General features: G+C 48.2%; 5 protein-coding genes across 5 annotated transcripts; 4 read left to right on the top strand and 1 right to left on the bottom strand.

Annotated features, from left to right (window-relative positions):
• Positions 1-3,154: 3,154 nt before the first annotated feature.
• LOC4347198 (uncharacterized) lies at positions 3,155-3,900 on the top strand. Its single transcript, XM_015755910.3, has one exon. It carries the CDS (start codon positions 3,224-3,226, stop codon positions 3,641-3,643), a length of 420 nt encoding a protein of 139 aa, XP_015611396.1. The 5' UTR covers positions 3,155-3,223; the 3' UTR covers positions 3,644-3,900.
• A 3,110-nt stretch (positions 3,901-7,010) lies between these two features.
• On the top strand, positions 7,011-13,563 carry LOC4347199 (uncharacterized). The gene is made up of 4 exons (XM_066303985.1): positions 7,011-8,683; positions 9,162-9,416; positions 10,215-10,491; positions 12,118-13,563. The coding sequence occupies exons 1-4, from the start codon at positions 7,128-7,130 to the stop codon at positions 13,546-13,548; spliced, it is 3,519 nt and encodes a 1,172-aa protein (XP_066160082.1). The 5' UTR covers positions 7,011-7,127; the 3' UTR covers positions 13,549-13,563.
• Positions 13,564-14,686: 1,123 nt separating this feature from the next.
• On the bottom strand, positions 14,687-16,640 carry LOC4347200 (uncharacterized). The gene is made up of 3 exons (XM_015755461.3): positions 16,334-16,640; positions 16,160-16,251; positions 14,687-14,892 (listed from the first exon to the last, which is right to left on the bottom strand). The coding sequence occupies exons 1-2, from the start codon at positions 16,592-16,594 to the stop codon at positions 16,189-16,191; spliced, it is 324 nt and encodes a 107-aa protein (XP_015610947.1). The 5' UTR covers positions 16,595-16,640; the 3' UTR covers positions 14,687-14,892; positions 16,160-16,188.
• A 1,774-nt stretch (positions 16,641-18,414) lies between these two features.
• Positions 18,415-21,551, top strand: LOC4347202 (gamma-tubulin complex component 3). Its single transcript, XM_066304001.1, has 3 exons — positions 18,415-20,703; positions 20,794-21,232; positions 21,323-21,551. The coding sequence occupies exons 1-2, from the start codon at positions 18,446-18,448 to the stop codon at positions 21,059-21,061; spliced, it is 2,526 nt and encodes an 841-aa protein (XP_066160098.1). The 5' UTR covers positions 18,415-18,445; the 3' UTR covers positions 21,062-21,232; positions 21,323-21,551.
• Positions 21,552-25,172: 3,621 nt separating this feature from the next.
• On the top strand, positions 25,173-25,952 carry LOC112936350 (probable E3 ubiquitin-protein ligase ATL45). The gene is made up of 2 exons (XM_066303927.1): positions 25,173-25,288; positions 25,480-25,952. The coding sequence occupies exons 1-2, from the start codon at positions 25,173-25,175 to the stop codon at positions 25,940-25,942; spliced, it is 579 nt and encodes a 192-aa protein (XP_066160024.1). The 3' UTR covers positions 25,943-25,952.
• Positions 25,953-26,650: the final 698 nt, after the last annotated feature.

Below are 26,650 nucleotides of genomic sequence, written 5' to 3' on the forward strand. Positions count from 1 at the left end.
AAATAAGATGGACAGTCAAACGTTGGGTACAGATATCCACGACTGCACTTATTTTGAGACGGAGGTAGTATGTGGTAATGGTTCCTAGTTGTAAGTTAGTAGTAGCTGCTATTCGCATGATTTGATTATCATCAACGAAATGATTTGACGTATGGGAGTAGTGTTGGACTTGGGAAGGGAGGCTCAGATATTTTGTGTAACTAGTAACATCTCCTGTGATTTGTAATGAGTCGGTCCATATGATTGAGAATTGGCTACCTAGGTGGATTGAGATTAAAGGCAAGGGCGAATGAGGGAGACTCGAGCGGACGATGGGGGAGGGGACGGAAGGACATTCCCGCTTTCACAGTAACGAAGAAATAACATCTTCACACGCTCTCCTCATTTAGTCACTTTGCAAGTCTATGTCATATATTATAAAAATGATGCATTGTAGCTTAAGTTTTATATGGGTTATACAGGTTGCCACTACTTTTTACAAACATATCTTTTTTTACACACGGACTAAAAGAAAACCCGTATGTAAAAAGATTTCAGAGGTACCGGGTATAAACCCGTAGATGAAAATAGGTCATAGGAGGGCCTGTTTAAGAAGCCCACCTACAAGGCCGACCACCCCTCCTTTCCTTCCTTTCTTCATCTTAAAATTTACTAAATCTTCTCTCCCTTATCCTTATCTACTCACCATCTCGTAGCTCCACTTCATTCTTATCATCTCGCCTTCTCTCTCTCTCTCGCTCATGGCACGTGGACGTGTAATAGCCCGTTCTCCAGAACCGCCAATCCAGCCCATCCGATGAGCGAGCTCACTTACATATGTCATCCCACTTACACATTTGTACTCGCTTCATGTAAAATGGTTAACCCGATGGTACTATGGTTGGAGGAACAAGCCCTTATTTGTTGGTTCCGTTTGTGCTAAACTAGAAATGTGGTATTAAGCATGCGCACATGGCTCTCATGGACCACACACGTATATAGGCAAATATTTAGGAGCACGCCCTCTCTTAACACATGTCCGTACGTCCAGTGTCAGCTCCATATGGCATGCCATGTATACTTTACACAGAGCCCACAAGCGCCATATGCCTACGCATTGACAAGTACGTGCAACCGTGAGACCCGGCTCTAATACCATTTGTAACAGCCAGCCCAGTCCATTCGACGAGTGAACACACTTACACATACTACCTCACTTACACTTTTGTCCTCGCTTCATGTAAAATGGTTAAAACAGAGGTGGTATGTTTAGAGGGACAAACCCTTATAAGTTGGTTCTACCATGCTAAACTAGCAATTGTGGTACTAAGCATGCGCACATAGCTCTTATGGGTCACATATGTCAAATCCTAATTGAGCCAGGATGTCACAAGACGCGAGTCAGCAATGCAGCGTGTGTCGACAGTGACCTCGGTAGCGACCGCCCTCCCTTGCCTTCCTATCCCTCGTGGATTTGGTGGCGGCGAAGTGGTTGGGAGGGGTAGTGGTGGACACCCCAGATCACGACGAGAAGGGGGAATGATGATGACAACAACGACAACAGCGATGGCCTCAATGGTGGCGGATCAAGTAGCGACGCCCTTAGGAGGTGCAGTCCGCCGCAAGCCTCTTCCCCTCCCTAGCACGTGGATCTATCGGCGGTGGTGACAGGAGAGGCGGATCTAGAGGCATCTCCCCTCACGCATGTAGATCTGTCATCAGCAGTGACGGGAGGGGTGGATCCGGCGGCATCTCCCCTTCCCATGTGGAACCAGAGGCCTCTCTCCATCCCTTGTGCGTGGATTTGCCTACGACGACGATGAGAAGGGTTGTTCTAGCGGCCTTTCCCCCTACGGCGACAATGGTGATGGGCCTTGGGAAGTGTGGATCAGGTAGCAGGGAGGGCGGCAGTGGATGGCCACTCCCGAGCTAGGTTCCTAGGATTTTTCTTTTGTTTTTTTTTGCCGAAAATTGTTTTTGCAGTCAGTCATATGCGAAAATCTCTTTTACATGCGGTTGTACAATCCACTTGGTAAAATTCCTATTTCTACATACACCACAGGTGCTATACCCATATGCGAAAATGCATTGTAGTCGTTTGGGAAAATTATTTGTGTAGTAATGTGCTAACATAGAATAGGCGTTTTAGAAGCTGTACTTGCTTAATTATCTGCACACACACTGCTCGCGCAGTTTACTTTTATCGTTCTGGAATGAATTAAAGGTTTCAACTAACCACGGACAATTAGCGGTAAAAGAGAAGGTAATTTACAAGATGGGGTTGACGACATTCCACGTGATCACAACCTCGGTAAATTAAAACACTGGTCATCAAACGAGTCTTGAGCCAGTTCGCAGTGTGCCACATTTGCCACTGTCCTACTAGATCTTGGTCTTATTTGAGAAGTAACATTCCAATTAGCTTGTGAGAATCTAAAGAAACTGAAAAATCTGTAGTATTAATTTCTTGTTTATTTTCTAAATTTTATAATTACAGCTTTTTAAAATTTAAATAAAATTGTATAGTTTGAGAAAGGTTCTAGCGGATGAAGATTCTAGAAGAAGCTTCAGCCGTCGTAAACTCACCAAACAGAACCCTTATCTCTTCAGGCGCCGTGACACCGATTCTACAAACCACTAAATGACACACACATTTGCTATCCTGTCTCCTGTTAATTAGACATTTTAGGCGTTAAGTAAGCAGAGGCTGCAGATCTTGCTTGCTATGTTTGGGCTTAAAAAGGCTGCAAATCCCAAAGGAAGAGTACAGATCCAGCTGCCTGACCAAGGCGGCAGCAGCAGCAGCGCATCACACCACACCACACACCGGCCAGCTCAGGAATAGGGGGCCCACATCGCACGCCTAATCACCCACTGGCAGGTGGGGCCCACCACCTGGCCGGCGCGCTTTGTTTAGCGCCGAAGCGATGGGCTCTGCTCGGGCTAAGCAAAGCGCGCGCGCCCCCTCCTCGCGCGGAGCCGTACCCACGTGCGCCCCACGCGTGCACGTGCCTACGTGTCGGCTATCCATGCAGTGGGGCCCATGGCGGCGTGGTCGGCCGCGCCGTGGCGCCCTCCGATTGGCCGGAGACGCGACGCCGCCCGATGGGTGACTGCCACGTGGCAGCGATGCTCGGCTCTATAAATGAGCGCCGAGTCGTGCTCGATCACCTCCATTGCCAGCTTCTTCTCCTTCCTCTTCTTCTTCACCTCGCAAGCGAGAAAGTTCGATTCCAACGATCCGATGGGGAACTCGTACAGCAACGGCGGCTCGCCGGCGGCGGCCGCGGGGTATGTGCAGGCGCCGGAGCTGCCGCTTCACCTGTGCTTCTTCCTGGTGGTGCTGCTCGTCTTCCTCGGATTCTCGTGGTACACGAGCTACGGGTCGGCGGCGGAGCGGTTCGCCGACCAGGCGCGGCTGCTGCTGATGGCGTCGCCGCTCGCGCTGCTGCTCGCCGTGCGGCTGCTGTCGGGCGGCGGCGACGGAGAGCGGCGCGGGGTGGACCAGCTGCGGCAGCTGTCGCTGCCGATGCCCGAGCGGGACTCCATCCACCGCGCCGGCGGCTCGCCGTGGGGCGTCGGGGTGCTCCTCGCGCTGCTCGTCGTCATGGTGTCCTACCAGTCCAACTTCCGCGACAGGTGGTTCCCCCTCGTCAGCCGGTGACCGGCCGACCAACGCCGCCATGGATGCCATGAGAGATTGAGGCAAAGTTGCAAACATACTTCTGATAATTGCAGTAGTATGACATTGCCAGCGACACGATGATGCGATCGAGTGGTGTTCTTGATGGTTTTTTTTTTGTTTTGTTTCTGCTCCTTTTGTCCATGTAAAAGTGTAATTTATCGCCTTGAAAAATACATGTCTGCCACTCTGTCGATTGCCAAATTCAATGGGAACAAACGAATCAATTATTTGGGCTAGCTCGTGCGAATCAGCTGCTGCTCTGTTCTCTCTGCTCCGTGCACGATCCACGACAGGCCGAATGGGCCCACAAATAATGGCCCAATAATAAGTAGGGCCCAATGAGGCCCATTGGTCGAACATGATCGCGAGAGACGTATAGCCCAATAAGGCCCATCAATCGAGCATGATCGCGAGGGACGTGAGGCCCAACAAGGCCTGAAATGGGGACTACGACTCTACGAGTCTGCGACCTATACGTTGAAATTGGAAAGCGTCGTGTTGAATTTGTCTTGGTCGAAAGTAACGTGACGAAATGCACGTGAAATAAAGGAAAAAAGGAAAAGCCTCCACGAAAGACGAAATGCAAAATAAAGATAAAAGGCTCCCTCTCCAAGTAAAGTTTGCACGCTTAGAAAAGTGGTGTTTTTTGGGGACTCAAAATCAGATTCCCGGCCATGTGTAGAGAGAATACAGAGGTAGTAGATGCCAAATGTAGGAAAACCGCTTTGTACAAAAGTACAATGCTTGTTATTCTTTTTCAAGCAAAGTAAAATAAAGCATCCTAGGTCTACTAGCATTTTAGATATACAGCTAGAAACCCTATCGTCTGGAGTATTGTTAAACAAAACGACCATGATTATTACTACCTCAATGTTCAAAATAAAAATACATAGCATTGTTAACTTTTGGATATAATATTTGATCATTCGTGTTATTTCTAAGAAAAACTCTTATATAAGTACTACTTCATCCGTTTCACAATGTAAGTCATTTTAGTATTTTTCACATTCATATTGATGTAATGAATCTATATAGATATATATGTCTAGATTCATTAATATCAATATGAATGTGGGAAATGTTAGAATGACTTGCATTGTGAAACGGAGGGAGTAGCATCTTGTTGTTACTTGTTATACTATTAAATGTAATTTTGTATACCTATATTTCTCATATTTGAAACTTTTTTTCAAATAAGACAAATGATTAAACATTATTTCCAAAACATAACAATGTAATATATTTTAAAACCGAAGAGAGTATAATTACTAGTACTGACTATTTCTTCGTGCGGTCACAAGCTAGAATTCAGAATTCAGATGCTTTTTCCCGCAGGAAAAAAAAATTCAGATGCTTTGCAATGCAAATCAGATCTTCACGAGCACTAACCGCTAAACTGAATAATACCTTACTTTACACACTGAATTCAAGAACAAATTTCAACTGAACTGAAAAACTTGGACAAAGAAGAAATGATTACAAGAGAACATGTAAACATAAAAAAGCTCCGGTTCTTTCACATGGATGTCAACCACCGAGCTCACCTCATTTTCGGCCCATGTCACGAAAGAGAAGGCTCGCACGCACTTGCACGCAGGGGAAAGGCCCGTCACGCAATGATGGGTGCATATATTCCCGACAAGAGGCAGCCTAACACTCAGTCACTCTCTCACTCTCACTCTCACTCTCAGCTGAGCTACAAAGGACAATTAGGGCCTTTAATCCCAGCCTTTGGTAAAACTAATCAGCCCCTGCTTTGGTGCGAAAAAGATGGGGGAATGCTAGCTATCAGCTGTTGCTAGCAAAAACTGGTCTTTTGTCTGGATGGGAGAATCCTATGCTTCTTCGGTTCTTCGTTCAAGATTGATTCCCATGAGACTGCCACATGTAAACCAAAAGTTTATCATGTATAGAAGGTAGTAGGTACAGTAATAGTACTGTTTTACAGGTTTATCTGCACAGTAATGCACTCGAGTGCAGTGACATCAACTCATTAGGTGTGGATGTCCATACTGTAAAAACCAAAGTGTAGTAAAAAAAATCCTAATAGAATTATGCCTGCTGTACATTTGTCAGGGAGTTCTTCAGCTGGAGTGAGGTGTGTATCATCTTAACAAGCAGTGCAAGAGAAAATTCCAGATTTCCAGTTACTGTGTACCAGTTACCAGGCCAGTGAGAAGAAGGGAGGACACATAACACATTGTGTTGGTCAGGTCAGCGATGCCGCAAGCAGCGGTGGAGGCAGCTCCTGGACAGGTCGGGTGGGCGTCCGGGCTCCGTCGCTGCCATTTCCATTGCCGTTATCTGTCGACGGGTATAAAAATCAGTCGGTCACCCAAAAACTAGTAGTTCGGGCTTCATGGTGATGCTGGCTCCGCCACTAGCCGCAAGAGAACATTCCATGTGCGGCGAGGTGGATCATCCTTCCCCGTGGCTGCTGCTCATAGTTCCTCTTTCCACGCGCACGGGCCGGCCGGCGGCGCCACCACGCCGGTCCCGGCTTCCGAGGCACGCGCCACCGTCCACCCTGTCATAAAAGATGAGAAAAGAGCCGGAGAACGTGTGCAAAAGAGGAGCCGCACCTTACCCTCTCCTCCTTCCTTTCAGGTCCTTTTTTTTTCTTTCCTACCCCCTGCGTGCAAAGCTGAGCAGACGCAGCCGAAATATTCTTCTTCTTGAGCTGAAGAACTATTGCAGATGGACCAGCAGTGATGCTGCAGCATATGAAAAAAGAAGAAAAGAAATTAGACTGGCCCTGCTTTTGTGAGTTGATGCTGCAGACATAAGGGGGACACAATGTCATTTGAGCCTGCGGAAACTATTGTTTATGCACTAACAATGCAGCCTTGTGGCCTTTCTTGGCATATGGATTGATGGTTTGATGATATATATCAACAGGGGAACAAAATGTCTGTCAAGACTCAGTCTGATGTGTCTGATGATTCTTATTAGTATCAGTTCACCGTTAGAGATCAGTAAACCTAAACCATCTGCAGTTGCACTCTTTCACTGTATGTCCGCATCAAGGACACGTGTTGTTTTCACTGTTTGGCATGCTTGTCTGAATGGAACCTACAGTTAAACAAGTAAAAGCATGAAACCTGAAAAATGAAAATAGATGCATGGAAGTGATCCTTGTACCTATGTCTATTGTCAAATTCATGCTTCAATTCGATGATTATGGTTTGTGACCAACACCGTTATGCTTGTCAACTAATATTCTAATTATCCACATTATCTCCTTTTTATGCAGCAAAGCATGCATGCTGATGCCGTCATCAAGGCTAATAAACAATCTGTAACAGTGGCCACCTCCTTTATCTTCCTCCCCTCTTTATATCCGGCGTTCCCTCCATGCAACGGCAAGACAAGCCAAACCCAAAACCACACTACACTGCCCTCCAGCTTAGCAGCTCAAGCAGTAGCTGAGCAAGAAGCTAGCTGAGCTCCAAATTCGACGGCAATGGAGTTCTTGTCGCAGATGTGGTCGCTGCTGGGCCTCCTCACCATCCTGCAGAACGTGCTCCCGACGCAGCTACTCTCCCTCCTCCACTCGCTGTGGCAGTCGCTGCAGGACTCGCTCACGCCGTACTCCTACTTCGACGTGCCGGAGTTCCTCGGCTCCGCCGCCGTCGAGCCCAACGCGTTGTACCGCCATGTCCAGCTCTACCTCCACCGCTCACTCCTCCTCTCCTCGCCGCCGCCTCCCCGCCTCACGCTGTCGCTGCCGCGCTCCGTCGCCGTCTCCGGCGGCGGAGGTGGGCATGACGCGGGAGCGGCAGCGGCGGCGGCGACGCCGTCCGTGTCGCTCTCCCCGAACCACTCGGTGGCTGACAGCTTCGACGGGCACCGCGCCGTGTGGACGCACCACGCCGACACGCTCCAGGACTCGCTCGAGGAGCGGCGGTCGTTCTCGCTGCGGCTGCCCAAGCGGCACGCCGCGGCGGTGCTCCCGGCGTACCTGGCGCACCTCGCCGCCGCGGCGGACCACCTGGAGCGGTCGTCGCGCGCGCGGAGGCTGCACACGAACGCGGCATCCCCGCGCGGCGCCGCGGCGTGGTCGTCGGTGCCGTTCTGCCACCCGTCCACGTTCGACACGCTCGCGCTCGACCCGGAGCTCAAGGCGCGCCTCCTCGCCGACCTCACGGCATTCGCCGACGGCAGCGAGTTCTACCGCCGGACGGGGCGGCCGTGGAAGCGCGGGTACCTCCTCCACGGCCCGCCCGGCTCTGGCAAGTCCTCGCTCATCGCCGCCATGGCGAACCACCTCCGGTACGACGTGTTCGACCTCGAGCTCACCCGCGTCGCCACCAACGCCGACCTCCGCGCGCTCCTCATCCAGACCACCAACCGCTCGCTCATCGTCATCGAGGACATCGACTGCTCCCTCCACCTCACCGGCGACCGCAAGAGCAGACGGAACAAAAGACGCCGGCTCCTCCACGCCACCGCCGCCTCCGACGACGACTCGTCGGACTCCGACTCCGACGGCGGCGACAACCACCGCTCCAAGGTGACGCTGTCCGGGCTGCTCAACTTCACCGACGGCCTGTGGTCGTGCTGCGGCGAGGAGCGCATCATCGTGTTCACGACGAACCACGTCGACGGCATCGACCCGGCGCTGCTCCGCCCGGGGAGGATGGACGTGCACGTGCGCCTGGGCGCCTGCGGCGCGCACGCCATGCGCGAGCTGGTCGGCCGCTACGTCGGCGTCGAGGACCACGAGATGCTGGACGCGGCGGAGTGCTGCGTCCGCGGCGGCGCCGAGATGACGCCGGCCGAGGTGGGAGAAGTGCTGCTGCGGAGCAGGGACGACCCGGACGCCGCGGTGACGGAGCTCGCCGTGGAGCTCAAGGCGAGGCAGAGCGCGGCGGCCGACGAGCTCCAGTGGGAGGACTCGGCGGCGGAGCTCTCCGACGAGTCGCCGAGGAAGAAAGGGTTAGGGTGGGAGGGCAAGGTTAGGATTCTGGGCCGGCTTAGGAGCTTGACCAAGTCGGAGTCCGGACGCCGAGGCGTTTAGTTTGACTTTTGTTGACTTGATGTTTTAGGTCAGGTCTCCGTCAAAGTTTGACCTAATGTTCAAATCTCAAGATTGTGTTCTGTTAGGAATCGAGTGGGCTGCCAATGGGCCTGTACAACCATTCATTCAAGCTGGCCCAAGCAAACCCAAGGTAAAGAACAAAAGCAACAGCATCGGTTCTTTCAGGGGAGGAAAAACACAGAAAGGGGCAGGACGGCGACCAGCCTGAGCGGCTTGGCGATCGGCGGCAGCGGCGGCGGCTTGGATCCGGGCTAGATCCTCGTCGAGTATCTATTCCCTCCTCCACCTCCCATTTCCCTAGCTTCTAGAACCTTCCAGAACCCCTGTATTTCCTCGTCTTCCACCTCCAAAAACAGCACTGTTGACTGGATAGTTGTTCGTGGTGAAATTCTTGTTGTTTGGTGATTTGGTTGCTAACAATATGGTATCAGAGCCGCTGATCCATGGGATTTCAAGCATGGAGGCAATGGGGAAGTACCGCTGCGGCGTCCCGTGCAGTTGGTCATTGGATTTGGGCAAGGCTACTGCTCATGGCACCAACGCCCACAACCTGTTCGGTGAAATGTCAAGCCAAGGAGAGGTGTCCCAAGAAGATCTCAAGATATCTAAGGCCGTCCCCATCAATTCCCCCATGAACAAAGAGGAGAAAATGATGGATGAAGCTCTGGATCAGATATTGGAGAAGCTTGAACAAATGAAGACCAAGCGTAGGTGCAATGAGAAGATTGATCAGATTTTGGAGAAGTTGGACGAGATAGAAGCTAATAGGCGCTATAGTTGGCCATAAGGCCCGAGGCCCGAAGGCCCGGCCCACGGCACGCCTTTTTGGCCCGGCCCAAGCACGGCACGGCCCGACTTGGGTCGGGCCCGTGCTGGCCCGGCCCGACCGTCGGGCCGTGCCTGGGCCTCCCCACCGGCACGCTGGGCTGGCCCGGCACGGTCGGGCCGGCCCGGCACGATGGGCCGGCAGGCCAGGCCCGGTACATAAAGTATAGGGACTAAAAATAGACATATAAATGTAACTGTCTAAAGAATAGGGACCTTAAATAGACTTATTTTAGCTATTTATATACCCCAGCCCAAAGAAGAGGGAGGTAAAATAGACTTTTTGTGGCTGTACATATGTCACAGCCCAATAGGAGGGAGGAAATTTAGACTTATTCTGAGGAAAAGCATGACGGCCCATCGTGCCTTCGGGCCGGCCCGGCACGGCCCGAGGCGTGTTGGGCCGTGCCTGGGCCGTGAGTGCGGCACGTGGGCTGGCACGGCACGGCCCGGTGCGTCGGTCGGGCCGTGCCGGCCCGACAAGCCTCGGCCCAGGCACGGCCGGGCCTGGGCCGTGCCGTGCCGGGCGGCCCACATGGCCAACTATAATAGGCGCAAATCATTCGAGGAGACAACTAACATCATCAAGGCGACAACCTCCATCTTCAATTCTGCATCATCTTCAACACCCCCGACCTCGCCTACTCCAGTGCTCGCCAAGTGTTCGTGGGCGTGTTCCAACAGTGCCAGTGCGTACACGACAACAAGTGCAAGCCACAACATTGATGTTCCTACTCCGACAGTCGCCATGGGCTTGCAGGTGAGTTTGAACCATGGCATTGGTACTACAACAGTGACGCCCACCAAGTGCTTGGTAAATTGCTTCGACAATGACACCGGTGTGAATCATGCCATTCTTGAGGAGTCGTTTGCTAGTACCACTGCTGCAGCCACCATGGAGACAGTGGTTAGCGAGGACAAGGCCTGCTCTATTTTCATCAATACTACTGACCTCACCAAGGTTATGCATTCAAGGTGTACGACAATCAGCCTCAAAGACAACATCGGTACTATTCAGGCCGAGGTTGCATTCCCCTTTCCGTTTCACACACTGAACATGATTGCAGCACCAACGGAGCCCATGCTAGTCATGGCAGAAAAGCTGGATTCCATTTTCTGCATAAAATTGGTGATGCCCAACGGGTGTTTGATGAAATGCCTCAAAAGTGAAAAGAGGCTGCTGGCGGGGCTTCCCAAGAGAAAACCTTGGCCACTTCCTTGGTCAGGTGGTGTGGTTAGAGGAGGGAATGTGTGGCATGTTCCATGGTCTGCATTTGATTCCGTTTGGACAAGTGTATGTCTAATACCACCATGGCCACCGCCAATTAGACTTAAGCAATGCAGGTCCTGGAAAATTGGAGTGGCAATTAGTCTGTTTGCTTGGAAGGCACAGTGGGATTTCGTTAGTTACAGGAGCTGCACCGTTGTTGAAATTTCTAGAATGCATGAGCTTGCCTTGTTGGTGCTATTAACTGAAGACCCAAGTGATGATAAAAGAGATGACTTGCTACCGGCATCCAAAAATCCATTCACCTCCTATATGATGGCACAATATTTTGAGGTTATTGAAAGCAGGCTTATTAGTGATATAAGCCACTTGGATGGCAACAATGTTCAGGATACTTGGGACTGCAAGGGAATTCTAGTTATACTAGAAGATGGTACCAGCAAATGGAGAATGCAAGGGATCAAGCCAAGTGCAAGCAAGAATATAATTTCAGCATGGAAGAATGTTTTTATTCCAACCATCAAATCAGTCTTGGAAGGTGACAAGCAATTCTGCATTTACAAGCCAAATATTAGCACTTATTTGCTATGTCATGTTGCTATGCCAACTATTCTTGGAAGGCTGAAAACAAGAGGCACAATTGTTAAGCTTGTGGTAAAATATGAGCACTGTGAAGAAGGCATACTAAGCTGGAGTGGAATATTGTCATTACTCATTACAAGGAAGGGCAATAGTGATGGGAATGACTTGATCATTTTGATTATCCAAGAGCTACAAGTGCCATGGGATCCGGGTGGTTTGCATTTTCAGAATTTTAATTGCCATCGACTTGCGGACAAGTCGAATTTTAAGAAGAGGGGATTGTTAGGAATCGAGTGGGCTGCCAATGGGCCTGTACAACCATTCATTCAAGCTGGCCCAAGCAAACCCAAGGTAAAGAACAAAAGCAACAGCATCGGTTCTTTCAGGGGAGGAAAAACACAGAAAGGGGCAGGACGGCGACCAGCCTGAGCGGCTTGGCGATCGGCGGCAGCGGCGGCGGCTTGGATCCGGGCTAGATCCTCGTCGAGTATCTATTCCCTCCTCCACCTCCCATTTCCCTAGCTTCTAGAACCTTCCAGAACCCCTGTATTTCCTCGTCTTCCACCTCCAAAAACAGCACTGTTGACTGGATAGTTGTTCGTGGTGAAATTCTTGTTGTTTGGTGATTTGGTTGCTAACATGTTCATCTTGATAAGTTAATGCATGGTTTTGTTAATGCAAGCCAAAAAGGCTACAAATCGGATTAAATTTACTTGAACGAAACAGATTGAAAAAAATCCGAACACAATGCGGAAAAACTAAACGCCTTTTGAACTCGAATCGGATCAGTATCCTAAAGCCTTCTTATTCTCTTGGCCTGATTATGTCCAAGGCCAGTTGCAAGCAACGTCTCTCTTCTGCATAGCCACCATGGGAGGCGGCGACGTGTGCACCATGGCCGACGAGCGAGATGATGGCACGGGCACGGCAGCATCCATGGCGGCGACGCGGCTTGCCGAACTCTGCGCCATGATCGACGACCACGCCGCCGCGGGGACGATGAGCGAGAAGAGGGTCGCCACCATCTGCGCCATGATAGAGGAATGCAACGACGACGTGGAAGAAGCAAGCCGCCGGCGGAGCAGCCGGAGGAGATCAGGCAGGTGGCGGCGGCGCGTCGGCGGCACCAGCAGCACCCGGTGCTACAGGCAGATCGGCAGGATCAGCAGCGGCGGCTTCGGCGTCGTCGTCAAGGCGGAGCACCGCGACACCGGCCAGACCGTCGCCATGAAGACCCTCTTCCGCCGCCGCCGCTCGGCCGACGACGACGCCGCCGATCTGCTCCGGGAGGCATCCTTCATGGCGGCCTGCCGCGGCAACCCTTACCTCGTCGGCCTCCACGGCGTCGCGCGCAACCCTCGCACCAAGCAGTACAGCCTCGTCATGGAGTACGTCGGGCCGAGCCTGAGCGCCGCCCTGGCCGAGCACGTCGAGCGCCACGGCGGCGAGGGCTACGCGGAGGCGACCGTGCGGCGGATCATGCGCCAGCTGCTCACGGGCGCCGCCGCGATGCACGAGCGCCGCATCATCCACCGCGACATCAAGGCCAGAAATATCCTCGTCGGCGGCGACGGCGACGTCGTGAAGATATGCGACTTCGGGCTGGCCATGTCCACGGCCGAGGCGGCGGCGCCGTACCGCCGGGTCGGGACCGACGGGTACATGGCGCCGGAGGTGCTGCTCGGCATGCCCGACTACGACGGCCGCGTCGACACGTGGTCGCTCGGCTGCGTCATGGCGAAGCTCCTCTCCGGCGAGGCGCCGTTCCGGGGAGAAGGCACGAGCGACCAGCTGTACCAGATCTTCGACATGCTCGGCGTCCCGGGGAACAAGACACGCGAGGCCTTCAAGTCCAAGTCCGAGCTCCTAGCCTACGAGGTCCGGCGATGGCAAGCGCTGCGGCGGCCGCAGCCGGAGCAGGAGGCGCGCGGCTGGCTGCCCGAGCTCTTCCCGGAGAAGTTGCTGTCGCGGGACGGGTTCGACGTCCTGAGGGGGCTTCTCACGTTCGATCCCGGCGAGAGGCTGACCGCCGCCGCCGCGCTCAGGCATCGGTGGTTCGCCGGAGCTGACGCTGATGAGTCCGGCGTCGCCGCGTTGCTCAGGAAGACGGCATCGATAGTAGCTGGTGCGGTCATCAGTGCTGGGGCATTTGTTGGAACTTGGATGATACCTTGGTGCGACTGCAGGACGGCAGGCACCGAAGCATAATGAATGCATCAATGTGTTGTATACTTGTATACTCAGGTAGTGTTCTTTTCCTCTGAAGATTAAATTTTTTACGCAAAGTGATGTGATATTAACGTATAATTGATTGAGTTTTAATTATTATAAACTTGAAAAATAGATTAATATGCTATTTTAGATCAACTTTCATATAGAAAGTTTTCGCATAAAATGCACCATTTAGCAGTTTGAAAAGCGTGCCACGAAAATCTTAATCATCCAACTATTGTTGGAGAAAAAAGGAGACCTCAATCAATGCCCCTAATGATGTACTCCCTTCATTTCCATATTATAATCATTTTGAATTTTTTTCATAATCATTTTTTTTAGGTTTAACCAAGTTTTATGGAAAAGTTTAGCAATATCTATCATACTAAATTAGTTTCATTATGTTGAAAATGGTACTATATTTTTCTATAAGATTGGTTAAACCTAAAAATGTTTGACTAAGAAAAAAGTCAACAATTTATAACATGAAATAGAGTACACTATTTTTATGCATGAATTATCGATTTATCGATGCAATAATATTATGCTTGAATGATCGATTTATCGGTGTACATGCTATTCTCATCCTTCATAGACAAGTAGCATTTGCCCGAGAAACAAAAAAATCGGAGGGAATTGAACATTGTTCTTCCCATAAATTAGTCAAACTGCCAATTTTCATAAAAAGGGTTAATTTAAACCTGTTTGGTACAATTCCAGTTCTCAATTCCACGGTAGATTTGAAGTTTTTATGTTAAAATATAGTGGTTTAAAATCTTAAATTTCATCTATTCAAACAAAATAATTTATCCAAATGTTATCGACGTAATCGTGGATTTAGATCCATGAATTTGTAGAGTTGGGAATACCGGCTCCCAAAAAAAAACAAGAGCTATACCAAAGAGGGTCTTACTGACTTTTTTTTTTCTAAAAAAAAAAACATCGGTTCTCTGTACCAAATGTCACCAAGAACCACTTTGTAGCATTCGGTGGCTGGAGAAAAGGGGCATTTAACTATTTGCCACTTTTAAGACGTGGCATTTAATAATTTGCTGCTTATAGTCTATGACATCAGGGTCCAGAGGCAAAACATTGTTCCAAATCTCGCACACATATCAGACAAAACAGGACGGAATAGATGAACCTATGAGGCAATGAATATTTAAGAGAGTGATTTTTCGTCTACAGGGTTTAGCAGAGTAGCCAAGTGTACTGTAGTACACTACACATACCACAGTCTGAGCAAATTATAGGAGTGACAATGGGCAGGCTTGCGCAGAAGAAAAATGTAGGAGCTAATCATCATGTCGATACCTGATTCTTGAACCCTGGTAGTAACATCTACATAGAGGAGAGAACAATCAATTGACGATTCATAAGTATATGAGTTTGCCTCAAAAGAAAAACACATATCCAATATTTTAGAGTAAGAAAAAGAAAATTGCATAGTTTGATTATTACGATAGAAGATATACAATGCCCAATACAGTTGATAAGAGAAATGCGGCAAACTGAAGTATTAACTATCCTAAGTTGGTGAATTACACTAGTCAATTAAATTAACTAAATCTACCTGAAAAACCAATTTGAAATTTTTCAGAAGTTTTCACCCCCTAGAACAGACTGTTGTCTGAAAACATGTATGGCAATCAAGCCAAGTCTGAGTTTAATTGAGCTTTATTCAAAGTTGACTTGCTATAGTTCAGAAGCTATTTTAAAATCAATTAACAGCCCCTAGTGATCCATCACAAACAAGTTTCATGTGCAATAAACCTATTTCAACATTGAACCAATAAATGAACTCAACTGAACAAAATTTAACAAAACCAAACCAAATAGTGCGCCAATTCCCGAATTTGTGGTGCCATGTTTCAACATATGGAATTACATAGGTTTGCATGCCTCAATGTACCCCCTTCTTGTTATCACGAAGCCATGTTTCACGAATCAATCCAGAGAGACTAACTACATATCCCTAATTTCCTCTATCAACACCAATCACCTGGGCTTCCAACTATAAATTGTTATGTTGCAGAAATGGCCCACCAAAGAACAACAGAGTTATTGATATCTTGTAGATAAGCCCAAAGGTTAAAGGTGGCTTGTTATCATGCTGTTGTAACTTGTAACTCCTCAAGATTTGCATGCCAATAAAAATAAAATGGGATTCTAAGCTCTCAATAGCTACTGATATTCTGTTCAATTTATCTTTTGATCTACTGTTAAATTATTGCAGAATGTAAATTCTTTGCAAGCCAATTATACCTATCAATGCAAGTCCTACAATGTTAATATAGATAACGATTAGTAGCTTCTAAAAGCAGTTGTGAACTTGTGATACCAATAAAGTTGTGGATTCACTCAATTTCAAAGGCCAGAAGTATAGATAGCAATCAAAAGAACTAAATCAACACATATCATAAGCATTACCAATTTCACTTGTGAAAGGAGTTCTAATAGCGGTGATTCGACCAAAATGTTCTGACGATAAAATTACAAACATTGTATTATGCAAAGGAGAACCTAGACAAAAGAAATTCTCTGGAAATACACAGGAAGCAGACTAGAAGCGTGTTCGTTGCAGATCAGACTGGCAAGATCCGCTTACCGTCGGTCAGCGGCGTGCGGACCTGTACCCTAGGGGAATGGCGGCAGCCGCAGCACGGCCTGCTCGGTCTCCACCGGGTCCGACCGAGATATCTGCAGAAATCACAACACCGAACAGATTAATGGGAAGGAACCAAATCACCCCATGGGTTCTGAGATGGGGAGGGGAGCGAACCGGGTCGCGGAGGACGGGCTTGGTGTCGTCGGCGACGGGGCGGAACGGCGGCTTCTTCTTCTTTTTCGTGGGCGCTCCGGAGGAGGAGGACGGGGTCCTACCCGCGCTGGTGGTGGTGGTGACAGCGGCGGAGGAGGAGGAGAGGATTGAGCCGGAGAGGATTGAGCCGGAGAGGATTGAGCCGGAGGCGGAGAAGAAGGCCCCCGACACCGGCGAGGGGCTCGCGAAGGCGGCGTGGGCTCTTTCGCTTCCGGCTGACATGGCCGCCACGGGACAGAGAGGCTCCACTCCGGTCTGGAAGGTTTCTGTTTTTTTCCCCTTTCTGCAGAGTCTACTTCTACCTCTCCATCTAAACTCTCAGTTTGAAGATATAAATATGAAGGTCTTTTAATTTGTTTATTTAGTAGTATTAAAATTAGATCAAAATATTTAGTACTCCGTATCTTTTAAGTCACTTCAGTTGTTAGTTTTAAGATTTTGAACGGATCAGATTCCCTTTTGAAGCATCAAATTGACCTGGTTTCACTTAAAATTTAAGTGTTGTGAAACATGATAAATTAGTAAAAGAAATTCTTATATTGTGATATAGAATTTGATTTATAGCAATTCTTATACTGGTACTTTAATTTTTCTTTCGCTTTTACGCTGTTGTACGGGATACCATTCCGAAACAACACGATAAATATCAAGTCTTATACTATATGCATAAAAAGTACCGAATCTGATTGATATTGAGGTACCAAGCAAGATACATATGACTGAGCATCGCTAGTTCATCGATGCCTCGATGCATCCATTTTGTAAAAAGCATGCCCCGGTCTTTTGCTACCATTCTTGGACGACGGAAACAAGTTCCCTTATCATCGAACCACGGTGAAGAAGCATGTCTACCGATATCAGCACAAGACAAGTATGAAGCCAACGAAGACACTGCATGTTGGTTAATGCCGTGCAGCATTGAGCTTGTTGGCAAGCATCCTGTTGCACATTGGGACTAGTGGTGAAGGACAAGAGCAACATGCGCTCGTAAAACGACTCCTTTACTGCAACATTGCATGTCGACGAGGTTATCCCTAACATCGACTAGTGCGGCTACCTTCGCAAGAAGGTGCCAGCCATGCTAACGAAGTTGCCCCCGACACGGATTGGATACAATCCACCTTGCACCATAAAGTCGCCCACATCCGCGAGCCTATTGGAGGCGCAACCAGTAACAACACCAACTAGTTGTAACCATTCACATATGATATAGTCCAAACCAAAGAGGATGGCTCCAACACGGATTGGTGGTATAAGCAGGATTTCTTTGATTAAGATGATTGTGAAAGCTTGTCGAGGCTGTAATTGATTCATGGGCTAGCAATCGAAGGAGCCCATACTTGTTTCGTGCATATCTCTTTTCTCATGAACGGGTTGAGAAATAGGAGAAGTTGTACACATGCTGCTAACTTGCTCGAAGTAGGAGAGGTCTTGTCAGGTGTATGGCGTGTGTATCCCGTTCCAGCTTTTTCTTTGCAGGAGTTTTATTTTAATTTATAATCAAATTTTTTAAAATTGTTTTCCAAATTCCACTTGAAGTCTGTTTTTCTGTTTTCCTAATTCCGCTTGAAGTCTATCCTCCTCCGTATTTGATAAAATGTTGGAGAGAAATTTGTAGGGCTGAAATGCAACTTTATTTGTTGATCCCGATCATCTCTAATCCAAACCGAGCTTATTCTGTGCACGGACGATTTTAAATTTCTGCTCATCACTCATCAGCAGTACAACTCACAAAAAGAGGAACCAATGTCCCACCTGGTGGTGGTCCCGGGCTTCGCTTTCTCTGCGATTCACGCCACCTACAGTGGGCCACACCAAAAAAAATCGCATCCCCACCTCGAAACTCCCGGTCCCACCTAGCAGTCACACAACCCTCACCCTTTTTCAAAAAAGATTCCTCTCCCCGCCCAAAATTACGACCAAATTCAGCACAAATCCAAAACCGAAAAATTACAAAACGAGGAGAGAGAAACGAAACGAAACCACTTCGCCTCCCTCCGCAAAATCCCCCAAACCAAACCCCCCCCCCCCCCCCGCTCGGTGGAATCGGTTGCTCGAACCCTAGCCCCTCCAATGGACGACCACCAAACCCAGGATCTCGTCAAGGAGCTCGTCCACCGCCTCATCTCCGCCGAATCCGGCGGCGGCGGGAGGGATGCGGGGGGCGCGCTGCGGTTCGCGCACCGGCTGCTCTCGAGCCGCCTCGCGCCAGCCGTCCTCCCCGACGAGCACGCGCTCGCGGAGTCCGTCAAGCGCCGCCTCGCCGCGTCGGGCCGCCCCGACGACGCGCTCGCCTTCGCCGACCTCCACGCCAAGCTCTCCGCCAGGTCGCGCCCGGCGTCGCTCTGGCCGCTCCTCTACCTGCTCGACTCGCTCTCCTCCCACCGCCGCGCCGCCGCCGCCGCGTCCTGCCTTCCCAACCTCCCCACGGCCGCGCCCCCGCGCGCCGCGGGCTCGGGGGCGGCGGCGGCGGCGGCGGCGGCAGGGGGGAAGCCGGCCTCGCGGGCGCCCGGGGCCCCGCCCGGCGGCGTGGTGCTGGTCTCCAAGGATCCCGACAACATCCGCGAGATCGCGCTGCGGGAGTACACCGAGCTGGTGCTCGACGAGACGGAGGTGTCGGAGGCGGCGCTCGTGCGCGACGTGCTGTACGCGTGCCAGGGGATCGACGGCCGGTACGTGCGGTTCGACAAGGGCAGCGACGCGTACGACCTCCCCGACGGCGTCCGCGTGCCGCGCTCCACGCGCACCCTGGTGCGCAAGCTATGCGAGCTGGGGTGGCTGTTCCGCAAGGTGCGGGGGTTCATCTCCGACAACATCAGTCGCTCTCCCTCCGATGCTGCCACCGAGGTCGGCACCGTTGCTCAGGCCTTCTGCTCCGCTCTACAGGAGGAGCTCTCTGATTACTATAAGCTCCTCGCCGTTCTCGAGTCTTACTCGCTGAATCCGATTCCTACGCCTGGATCTGATTCAGGGGTGTCTGGTAATTACCTCTCTCTGCGGCGTCTTGCAGTTTGGCTAGCTGAGCCTGCGGTGAGGATGCGCCTAATGGCGGTTTTGGTTGATGGATGCCGGGGTTTGAGAGGTGGCGCAATGGCTGGTGCGATCCATGGGCACGCACAGCATGGGGATCCCACCTTCCAGGATTTTATGGGCCGCTTGCTGCGGCGGGTGTGCTCACCGCTGTTTGAAATGGTCCGAAGCTGGGTGTTAGAAGGGGAGTTGGAGGATGTGTTTGCAGAATTCTTCATTGTTGGGCAGCCAGTCAAGGCTGAGTCTCTGTGGCAGGAGGGCTATCTTCTTCAGTCTGATATGCTTCCAGCTTTCATTTCTCCAGTACTGGCGCAAAGGATTCTTAGAACCGGGAAGTCAATCAACTTTCTTAAAGTTTGCTGTGATGATAATGGTTGGGCAGATGCTGCTACTGAGGCTGCTGTCTGTGTTGGCACCACAACTAGTCGAGGTGGGCTTGGTTATGGGCAGATTGATGCTTTGGAGGCACTAGTGGTTGAAGCAGCCAAGAGGATTGATCGGCATTTGATGGATGTGATCCATAAGCGGTATCGATTCAAAGATCATTGTCTTGCGATTAAGAGGTATTTGCTTCTTGGGCAGGGTGACTTCGTCCAGTATCTGATGGATGTTGTTGGCCCTGAGTTGTCAGAGCCAGCAAATAGGATTAGCTCCTTCCATTTGGCTGGGTTGCTTGAGACTGCGATCCGAGCATCTAACGCTCAATATGATGACCGTGACATCTTGGATCGCATAAAGGTAAAGATGATGGATCATGGAGATGGTGATCGTGGCTGGGATGTGTTTTCCTTGGAGTATGATGCTAGGGTTCCTCTGGATACGGTATTCACAGCTTCTGTCATGAAGAGGTACCTCAAGATTTTTAACTTCCTGTGGAAGCTTAAGCGTGTAGACCATTCATTGACTGGAATCTGGAAGACAATGAAGCCTAACTGCATTGTTTCATCTCCATTTTACAAGGAGGGAACAAACATCAGGTCTCAGTTTGTTTCAGTTCTTCGCAAATGCCAAGTTCTATTTAATGAAATGAACCACTTTGTGACCAACTTCCAGTACTACATTATGTTTGAGGTCCTGGAAGTTTCCTGGGCTCGTTTCTCAGAAGAAATGGATTCAGCAAAGGATTTAGATGATCTTCTGTTGGCACATGATAAGTATCTCACATCGATTGTGGAGAAGTCTCTCCTTGGTGAGAGATCACATGGAATTCTGAGGAATCTTTTTGCACTTTTTGACATCATTTTGCAATTCCGGAGCCATGCTGATCGGTGGTTTGAGCGGATATATGAGTTGCAACTGAGGTTAGATTGTTGCATAATTAACCAATGCCATCTCTCTCCATCTTATTACATATATGCTGTTTGATTTACCTCTTCTTTTTTTTACTGCAGGGGAAAGGGTAAGCCAAAATCAAAAGCAAAAGCTAAATCCAAGGAAGTGGATTCATGGGTGGATGGTGGGAGGAAAGCCATGATTCAGCTGGCTGGGGAACTTTTCCGGAAAATGGGTGAAGATTTGGATAGCATCGCGAAAGATTATACTTCTTCACTTGATGCATTTATCGCTCAGTTACCTATGCAACAGCATGTTGATTTGAAATTCCTACTCTTCCGCTTAGACTTCACTGAATACTACAGTCGTGTTTCGTCTAACAAATGAAGATGTGTTCCTGATGTGGAAAAAGTAGGGAGTTAGATTTACTCTTTGGTTTGGGGTTTGTGAGGCATTCTTTTGTACACCTTAGCCCTGCTGATTGATATTTGGTCATTTGAAAGGCATGGTCTGCCACTTTCATTTGTCCTGAACCTCCTGTTGAATTCACCCTTTAAGGTAACTTCTAGGGCCAATACAACTATCCTCATTTTATATGTGTTTCCCGATGGTAGAAGTGTTTATGTTGATTATTTGGTTTTTCTGCAGAGTTTGCCCACGCATGCCATGAAGTTGGAGGCTTGCTGCCATGCATTCTGAACAACTATAGTGTACAAAATTGATGTAAGTTTACTTTGGTTTTCACTTTTAGATGAACTGGTGTACATTTCATGCACACATTTTCCACCCTGATTTTTTAGAGTTGCATTGTGTGGGGGCTTCTCCTTACCAGTTTGTATTCTTCGGTTACAGGAGAATGAAAAATCTCATTTTGCTAGTTGCTGTTCTTTATCTGGTCATCAAAATTGTTGTTAAGTAATTCAGGATGCCTATAATTCGTTTGTTTGTATGAACCGTATCATTCGTTTCCAATCTCAAAATGGCTGTGCGAAAAGTCTGCACATAATGTGAGTTATTCGAGTCCAATATAAGAGTGCTGATTGCACATGGTGTGGGAACCTTCTGCCAATCTTAATTTCATAAGGAGACATAGACTCGGTTCTTTCGCTCAAAATTTTCTACATTGGGAGTTCAGTTACACAAATATTCATCATGTGAAGAAACCACAGCTCATTTGAATGGCTTCGACTGCAGTTTACCTGCTTGCATTACGGTTGCAACTCTTTCTTCAAGTTTGTACTAGTAATTCAACCTACTTTGCTGTCTTTTGTGGGTTGCTCATGTTGTGCACCTGGCTGCCGGCTTGTACATCAGATATAGTTCTACGTTCTCTTGCCTGATAACCTGTGGAGCCCGATCTTTTTTTCTTTTCGGTTCGAGGCAGGTTGCGTCGCGGATGGACGGAAACACTTGTTCTGCACTTCTGCCACGTGTTCGAAGCGTGGCGGTTTTCATCGCTTGTTCTTTTTTTTTTTTTGAGGGATCACTTGTTCTTTGCCATCGGGTGAACGTATTGTGGCTGAGGAGGCAGAAACTTTCTTTCTGGTCTTCCAAACAAATAAAAAAAAAGCAGAAACTTTCTCGTCCACGGATTCCATTAACTTTGATCCCGTTTCTTCCGTTGGTGCTGGAGAGTGCATCTGTGCATGGTGACATCTCTTGATCTATTTTTTCGAATAAAAGACATGGGTCAATCGTGTATGAGTCATCCCTGATGAAAGCTCGTGCATGCTACGCCGTCAAGCTTCCATGTAGTCCTCCAAAAAGAGTACGGACCCAGCACCACCGGTGTTAAATGTATGTGTTACCTGTATTTTCAGTTCAGTTCCTGAGTGTTAAAAGGCAGAGGGATCTAGGCAATACAGGTCGGTTAGAGACTAGTACTATTTTCGTACTACTCTTCAAACAACAAAGGCCGCAGCCATTAATAAACACAAATATTTGTTTTCATTGTCTTTTTTTCTTTTTCCTCATTCTCATACAACAAATTCTCCTTTTATAAACACTAACAACCCTTGATAGATGCCAAGTAAGTACTTCCTCAGTCCCATCCTATAAAGGATTTTGAGTTTTTTCCGTCCTGTCATATAAAGGATTTTGAGTTTTTCTTATACTGTTTGACCATTCGTCTTATTCAAAAAAATTTAGAATTATTATTTATTTTCTTTGTGACTTACTTTATTATCCAAAGTACTTTAAGCATAACTTTTAGTTTTTTATATTTGCACAAATTTTTTGAATGAGACGAGTGGTTAAACATTGCAAGTAAAAACTCAAAATCCCTTATATTATGGGACGGAGGGAGTATAACTTAACTGATTAGGGTTTTTATGCTGAAATTTGCTCACCCAAGTTTAAATTCTAGATTTAACATATGTGTTCGTATTTACAGCTAATTATTCTTTCAATGATAGATGATTGTACCCATCGACAATAAGGCGTCCGTAGTGAGTTCATTAATCTCAAGATATGCCTAACCAGTTTCTCAGAGGTGCTTATAGATGTGAGTATGCGTGCGTTGTGAGCTCTTGCACGTTGACATCGAGATGTCCATGGTGACTTCAATGGTGTTCTTTTCTTCTGAAGATGAAGATAAAAATTAAGTTTTTTTACGCAAAACGAGGTGGTATTAACGTATGATTGATTGAGTTTTAATTATTACAAACTTGGAAAATAGGTTAATATGATATTTTAGAGCAACTTTCATATATAAAGTTTTCGCACAAAACATAGCGTTTAGCAGTTTGAAAAGCGTGCCACGAAAATCTTAATCTTCATCTAACTCTTGTTGGAGAAAAGAACGGGACCGGATTCATCAATCTTAATATATGCTGGACCAATTTTTCAGAGGTGCTTATAAAGTTTGGTATACGCATATGTTGTGAGCATGTACATGTTGACTGTGAGGCGTCTGTGTTAACTTCGTCAATATCAAGATATACCGAACAATCTTTCGGAGGTGTTTATAGGGGTAAGTATGCGTGCATTGTGAGTGTCTACATCTGTATTGTGTTTATTCGAACAATCATCGGTAGACTTAACATCAATATTTCTATCTCATCTCCTCTTTTTTATGAGTGAATTTGCATATTCCATCTATCCCATAAAAGATAAACCTAGTACATTATACGACATATTACAATAGTGTGAATCTGATGAGATGTCACGGTATTAGAAATTTGTTTTTTTATAGGACGAAGGTAGCGGTTAGTAAGACTACGCACAATATCTGTCTTGTCTCTTCTCTCTTATTAGGAACAGTCATGCATAGGTTGTACCATATCCAAGGGGGACTGCTAATGCGCGGGTGATCGCTCCCAGTGATCACCCGCACTCCCCTCCCTCTTCTCCCCCTTCCTCCTCCCCTTCTTCTCTTCCTACTACAGTATACTACAAATTTTTTTTAAAAAAACAAAAGTTAGAAAAATTTATGTATACAAATACTATATATAAAAAATTTGAATTCAAATTCAAATTTGAATCGGGTATGTAAACTTTTGACTTATAAACTTTGGATCTATAAACTTTAGGTGTATAAACTTTAGATGTATAGAAATACTATATATAGAAAATATTTGAATTCAAATTCAAATTTGAATCAGATATAATTCAAATTCAAATTTAAAACGGGTATATAAACTTTTGACTTATAATGCGGTGCCAAAAAAGGAAACCAGGTGGAGGGAGGGGGGGGGGCGAATTGATCGCTACCCAATCCCCCTAGCGATCGATCGCCCATCAGCATTTCCGATATCCAAGAGGTTAATTACAGGTGTAGTACTCACGTAACCAAGAGGCTTTACTTTTATTCGTCCACTCACGCCGAAATTTTTCACGGTTAAGTCACAAAAGCGCGCGAGGACGTTCGTTATCCGACGCGGAAAAGATTAAAAAAAAGTAAATTTCACTTTGGATCATCTTTTATTACCGGTGTTTCACTTTGGGCCATCCTTAACTAATGTTTTAACATTGAACCGGGTAATCTTACATTTGTTTCACTTTGGACTACCCCGACTCTCTTCTCATGCATACGAACGACCTCGAGTACGCCAGTTCATATTCATCAATAAACCTAATTCACACCAAAATTAGAAGTTTGATTGAAATTGGAACGATGTGATAAAAAAGTTGGAAGTTTGTGTGTGTAAGAAAGTTTTGATGTGATAGAAAAGTTGGAAGTTTGAAGAATTATTTTAGAACTAAACATGGCAGATGGATGAGAGAGTTGAGGGGTAGTCCAAAATGACATAATGGTAAACTTATCCGGTTCAAATTGAAAATATTGGTTGAAGGGTGGACTAAAGCGAAACACCAGTAATAAAAAGGTGGCCTAGAGTCAGCCACACTAAGCAAAGCAAGCAACGAGAGTGAGAGATTACAAATACAAATGGAAGCCAGCAAGAGGCAGTGCTGCTCCGGCGTCCATTGCTCGCGACGCATAGATATAGCGCGAGCCGAGAGGAGGCGGAGCACCTCGTCGTCGTCTTCCTCGGTCACGATGGCGCCGCCTCCGCCCTCGTCCGAGCTGCCGCCTCCGCCGCCGACGAACGCCGCCACCTCTTCGTCGGCTATGGCTGTCCCGTACTTCTGCCGCAAGCACGTCGCTCTGGCCACGTACGAGAGGCCCCCGTTCCCGCTGTACTTGTTCAAGACGAGAGGGACCTCCCGAACTACCGCTCCGCCGGCGGCGGCGGTGACGACGACGGCTCTTTCTCCCTGCCGGCGCCGGCGGCGACGCCCTCGACTCGGACTCCGCGTACGGCGCCGTCGCCGGTGGACTCGTTGGAGTGCGTCTCGTTGTTCAGCTCGCGTTCCTCCACCGTATGGACCGTCGCAAAGCAGACCGGGCTGAGGAGCGTCACCGTCGGCTCCGACACCGCGGTGGCCTGCGCCGTCTGCACCGACGACCTCCCGCCGGCGGCGACCGCGTGCCGGCTACCCTGCGGCCACCTGTACCACGCCGACTGCTTCGTGCAGTGGCTATCGCGGCGCAACTCCTGCCCGGTCTGCCGCCGCCGCGTCCCGTTGTTCCCCGATCATGGCGCCGCCTACACCGACGAAGACGAAGACGAAGACGAAGAAGAGATCGCGCCATCGCCGCCGCCGCCTCATGGTCCGGAGACGACGGCGACCGACGACCACCGGCCGCGGTCTCTGCCGGGAGCGAGCTGGATCGGAAGAATCTGCCGCAGGTTGCTTGGCTACACGGAAACGAGCCACCCGCGTCAACTGAACCGATGCAGCGGCGACACGACGCAGCAATGGTGATTTCAATTGAGACCAGTCAGCAAGTAATTTGTGATCAAACCTGGTGTGTGATTTGTCAAGAATGGGTTCTTCGATTAGTGTGGTTAACATTTCGTTTTTCTTGAACTTTGTTGCCTCAAATCCTCGATTGAGAGCTGAATTATATACCTTTTTATTTCTACTACCTCTATTTTAAAATATAACAACTTTTGGTTATGAATCTAGATATATAGTTGTCCATATTTATAGAAAAAATACTTATATTTTGAGACGGAGGGAGTAAATGGAGCTAACTATATCGATCCTCATTTCGAAAGGCAGATGCCCCAGATGGCAAGGGTTTCTACTGCAGTTTATGTTCTGGCTTCAAATTTTCTTGTACACTAAAAATTTTCGTCAAATTTCTGTAATGCAGCCAACTTTGCTACCCTTTTTTTTGTGGGTTACTGATTCCAGACTACAACCATCCGAGTCATCTTACTCCTACTTTAATTGTTGTTTTGAGGAGTCGGACTGTCCGAGTCTTTGAGCCTTTGAGCAGGTCGTGCTTGAACTAAACGCTTTTCTGCCACGCGTTGAAACCGTGAAGTGATTTTTTTTTTGTGTGCAGAGATGCTTCTTGCAAGTACTCCCTCCATTTCACAATGTAAATCATTCTAGTATTTCTCATATTTATATTAATTTATATTAATGTTAATAAATCTAGACGCATATATCTAGAGAATTTCT

The sequence above is a fragment of the Oryza sativa genome, chromosome 9 (assembly GCF_034140825.1).
Source record: "Oryza sativa Japonica Group chromosome 9, ASM3414082v1".
In the NCBI taxonomy this organism is placed as follows: domain Eukaryota; kingdom Viridiplantae; phylum Streptophyta; class Magnoliopsida; order Poales; family Poaceae; genus Oryza; species Oryza sativa.

Excerpts from the sequence above, each read along its gene's own strand:
- LOC4347198 (XM_015755910.3), top strand. The coding sequence starts at position 3,224 with ATGGGGAACTCGTACAGCAACGGCGGCTCGCCGGCGGCGGCCGCGGGG.
- LOC112936350 (XM_066303927.1), top strand. The coding sequence starts at position 25,173 with ATGGCGCCGCCTCCGCCCTCGTCCGAGCTGCCGCCTCCGCCGCCGACG. Across the intron at positions 25,289-25,479 it reads AAGCACGTCGCTCTGGCCAC|CTCGCGTTCCTCCACCGTAT; the intron begins GTACGAGAGGCC and ends CTCGTTGTTCAG.
- LOC4347200 (XM_015755461.3), bottom strand. The coding sequence starts at position 16,594 with ATGTCAGCCGGAAGCGAAAGAGCCCACGCCGCCTTCGCGAGCCCCTCG. Across the intron at positions 16,252-16,333 it reads AGCCCGTCCTCCGCGACCCG|ATATCTCGGTCGGACCCGGT; the intron begins GTTCGCTCCCCT and ends TGATTTCTGCAG.
- LOC4347202 (XM_066304001.1), top strand. The coding sequence starts at position 18,446 with ATGGACGACCACCAAACCCAGGATCTCGTCAAGGAGCTCGTCCACCGC. Across the intron at positions 20,704-20,793 it reads ATATATGAGTTGCAACTGAG|GGGAAAGGGTAAGCCAAAAT; the intron begins GTTAGATTGTTG and ends TTTTTACTGCAG.
- LOC4347199 (XM_066303985.1), top strand. The coding sequence starts at position 7,128 with ATGGAGTTCTTGTCGCAGATGTGGTCGCTGCTGGGCCTCCTCACCATC. Across the intron at positions 9,417-10,214 it reads CAAATGAAGACCAAGCGTAG|TGCCAGTGCGTACACGACAA; the intron begins GTGCAATGAGAA and ends GTGTTCCAACAG. Across the intron at positions 10,492-12,117 it reads ATACTACTGACCTCACCAAG|GAATCGGATCAGTATCCTAA; the intron begins GTTATGCATTCA and ends CCTTTTGAACTC.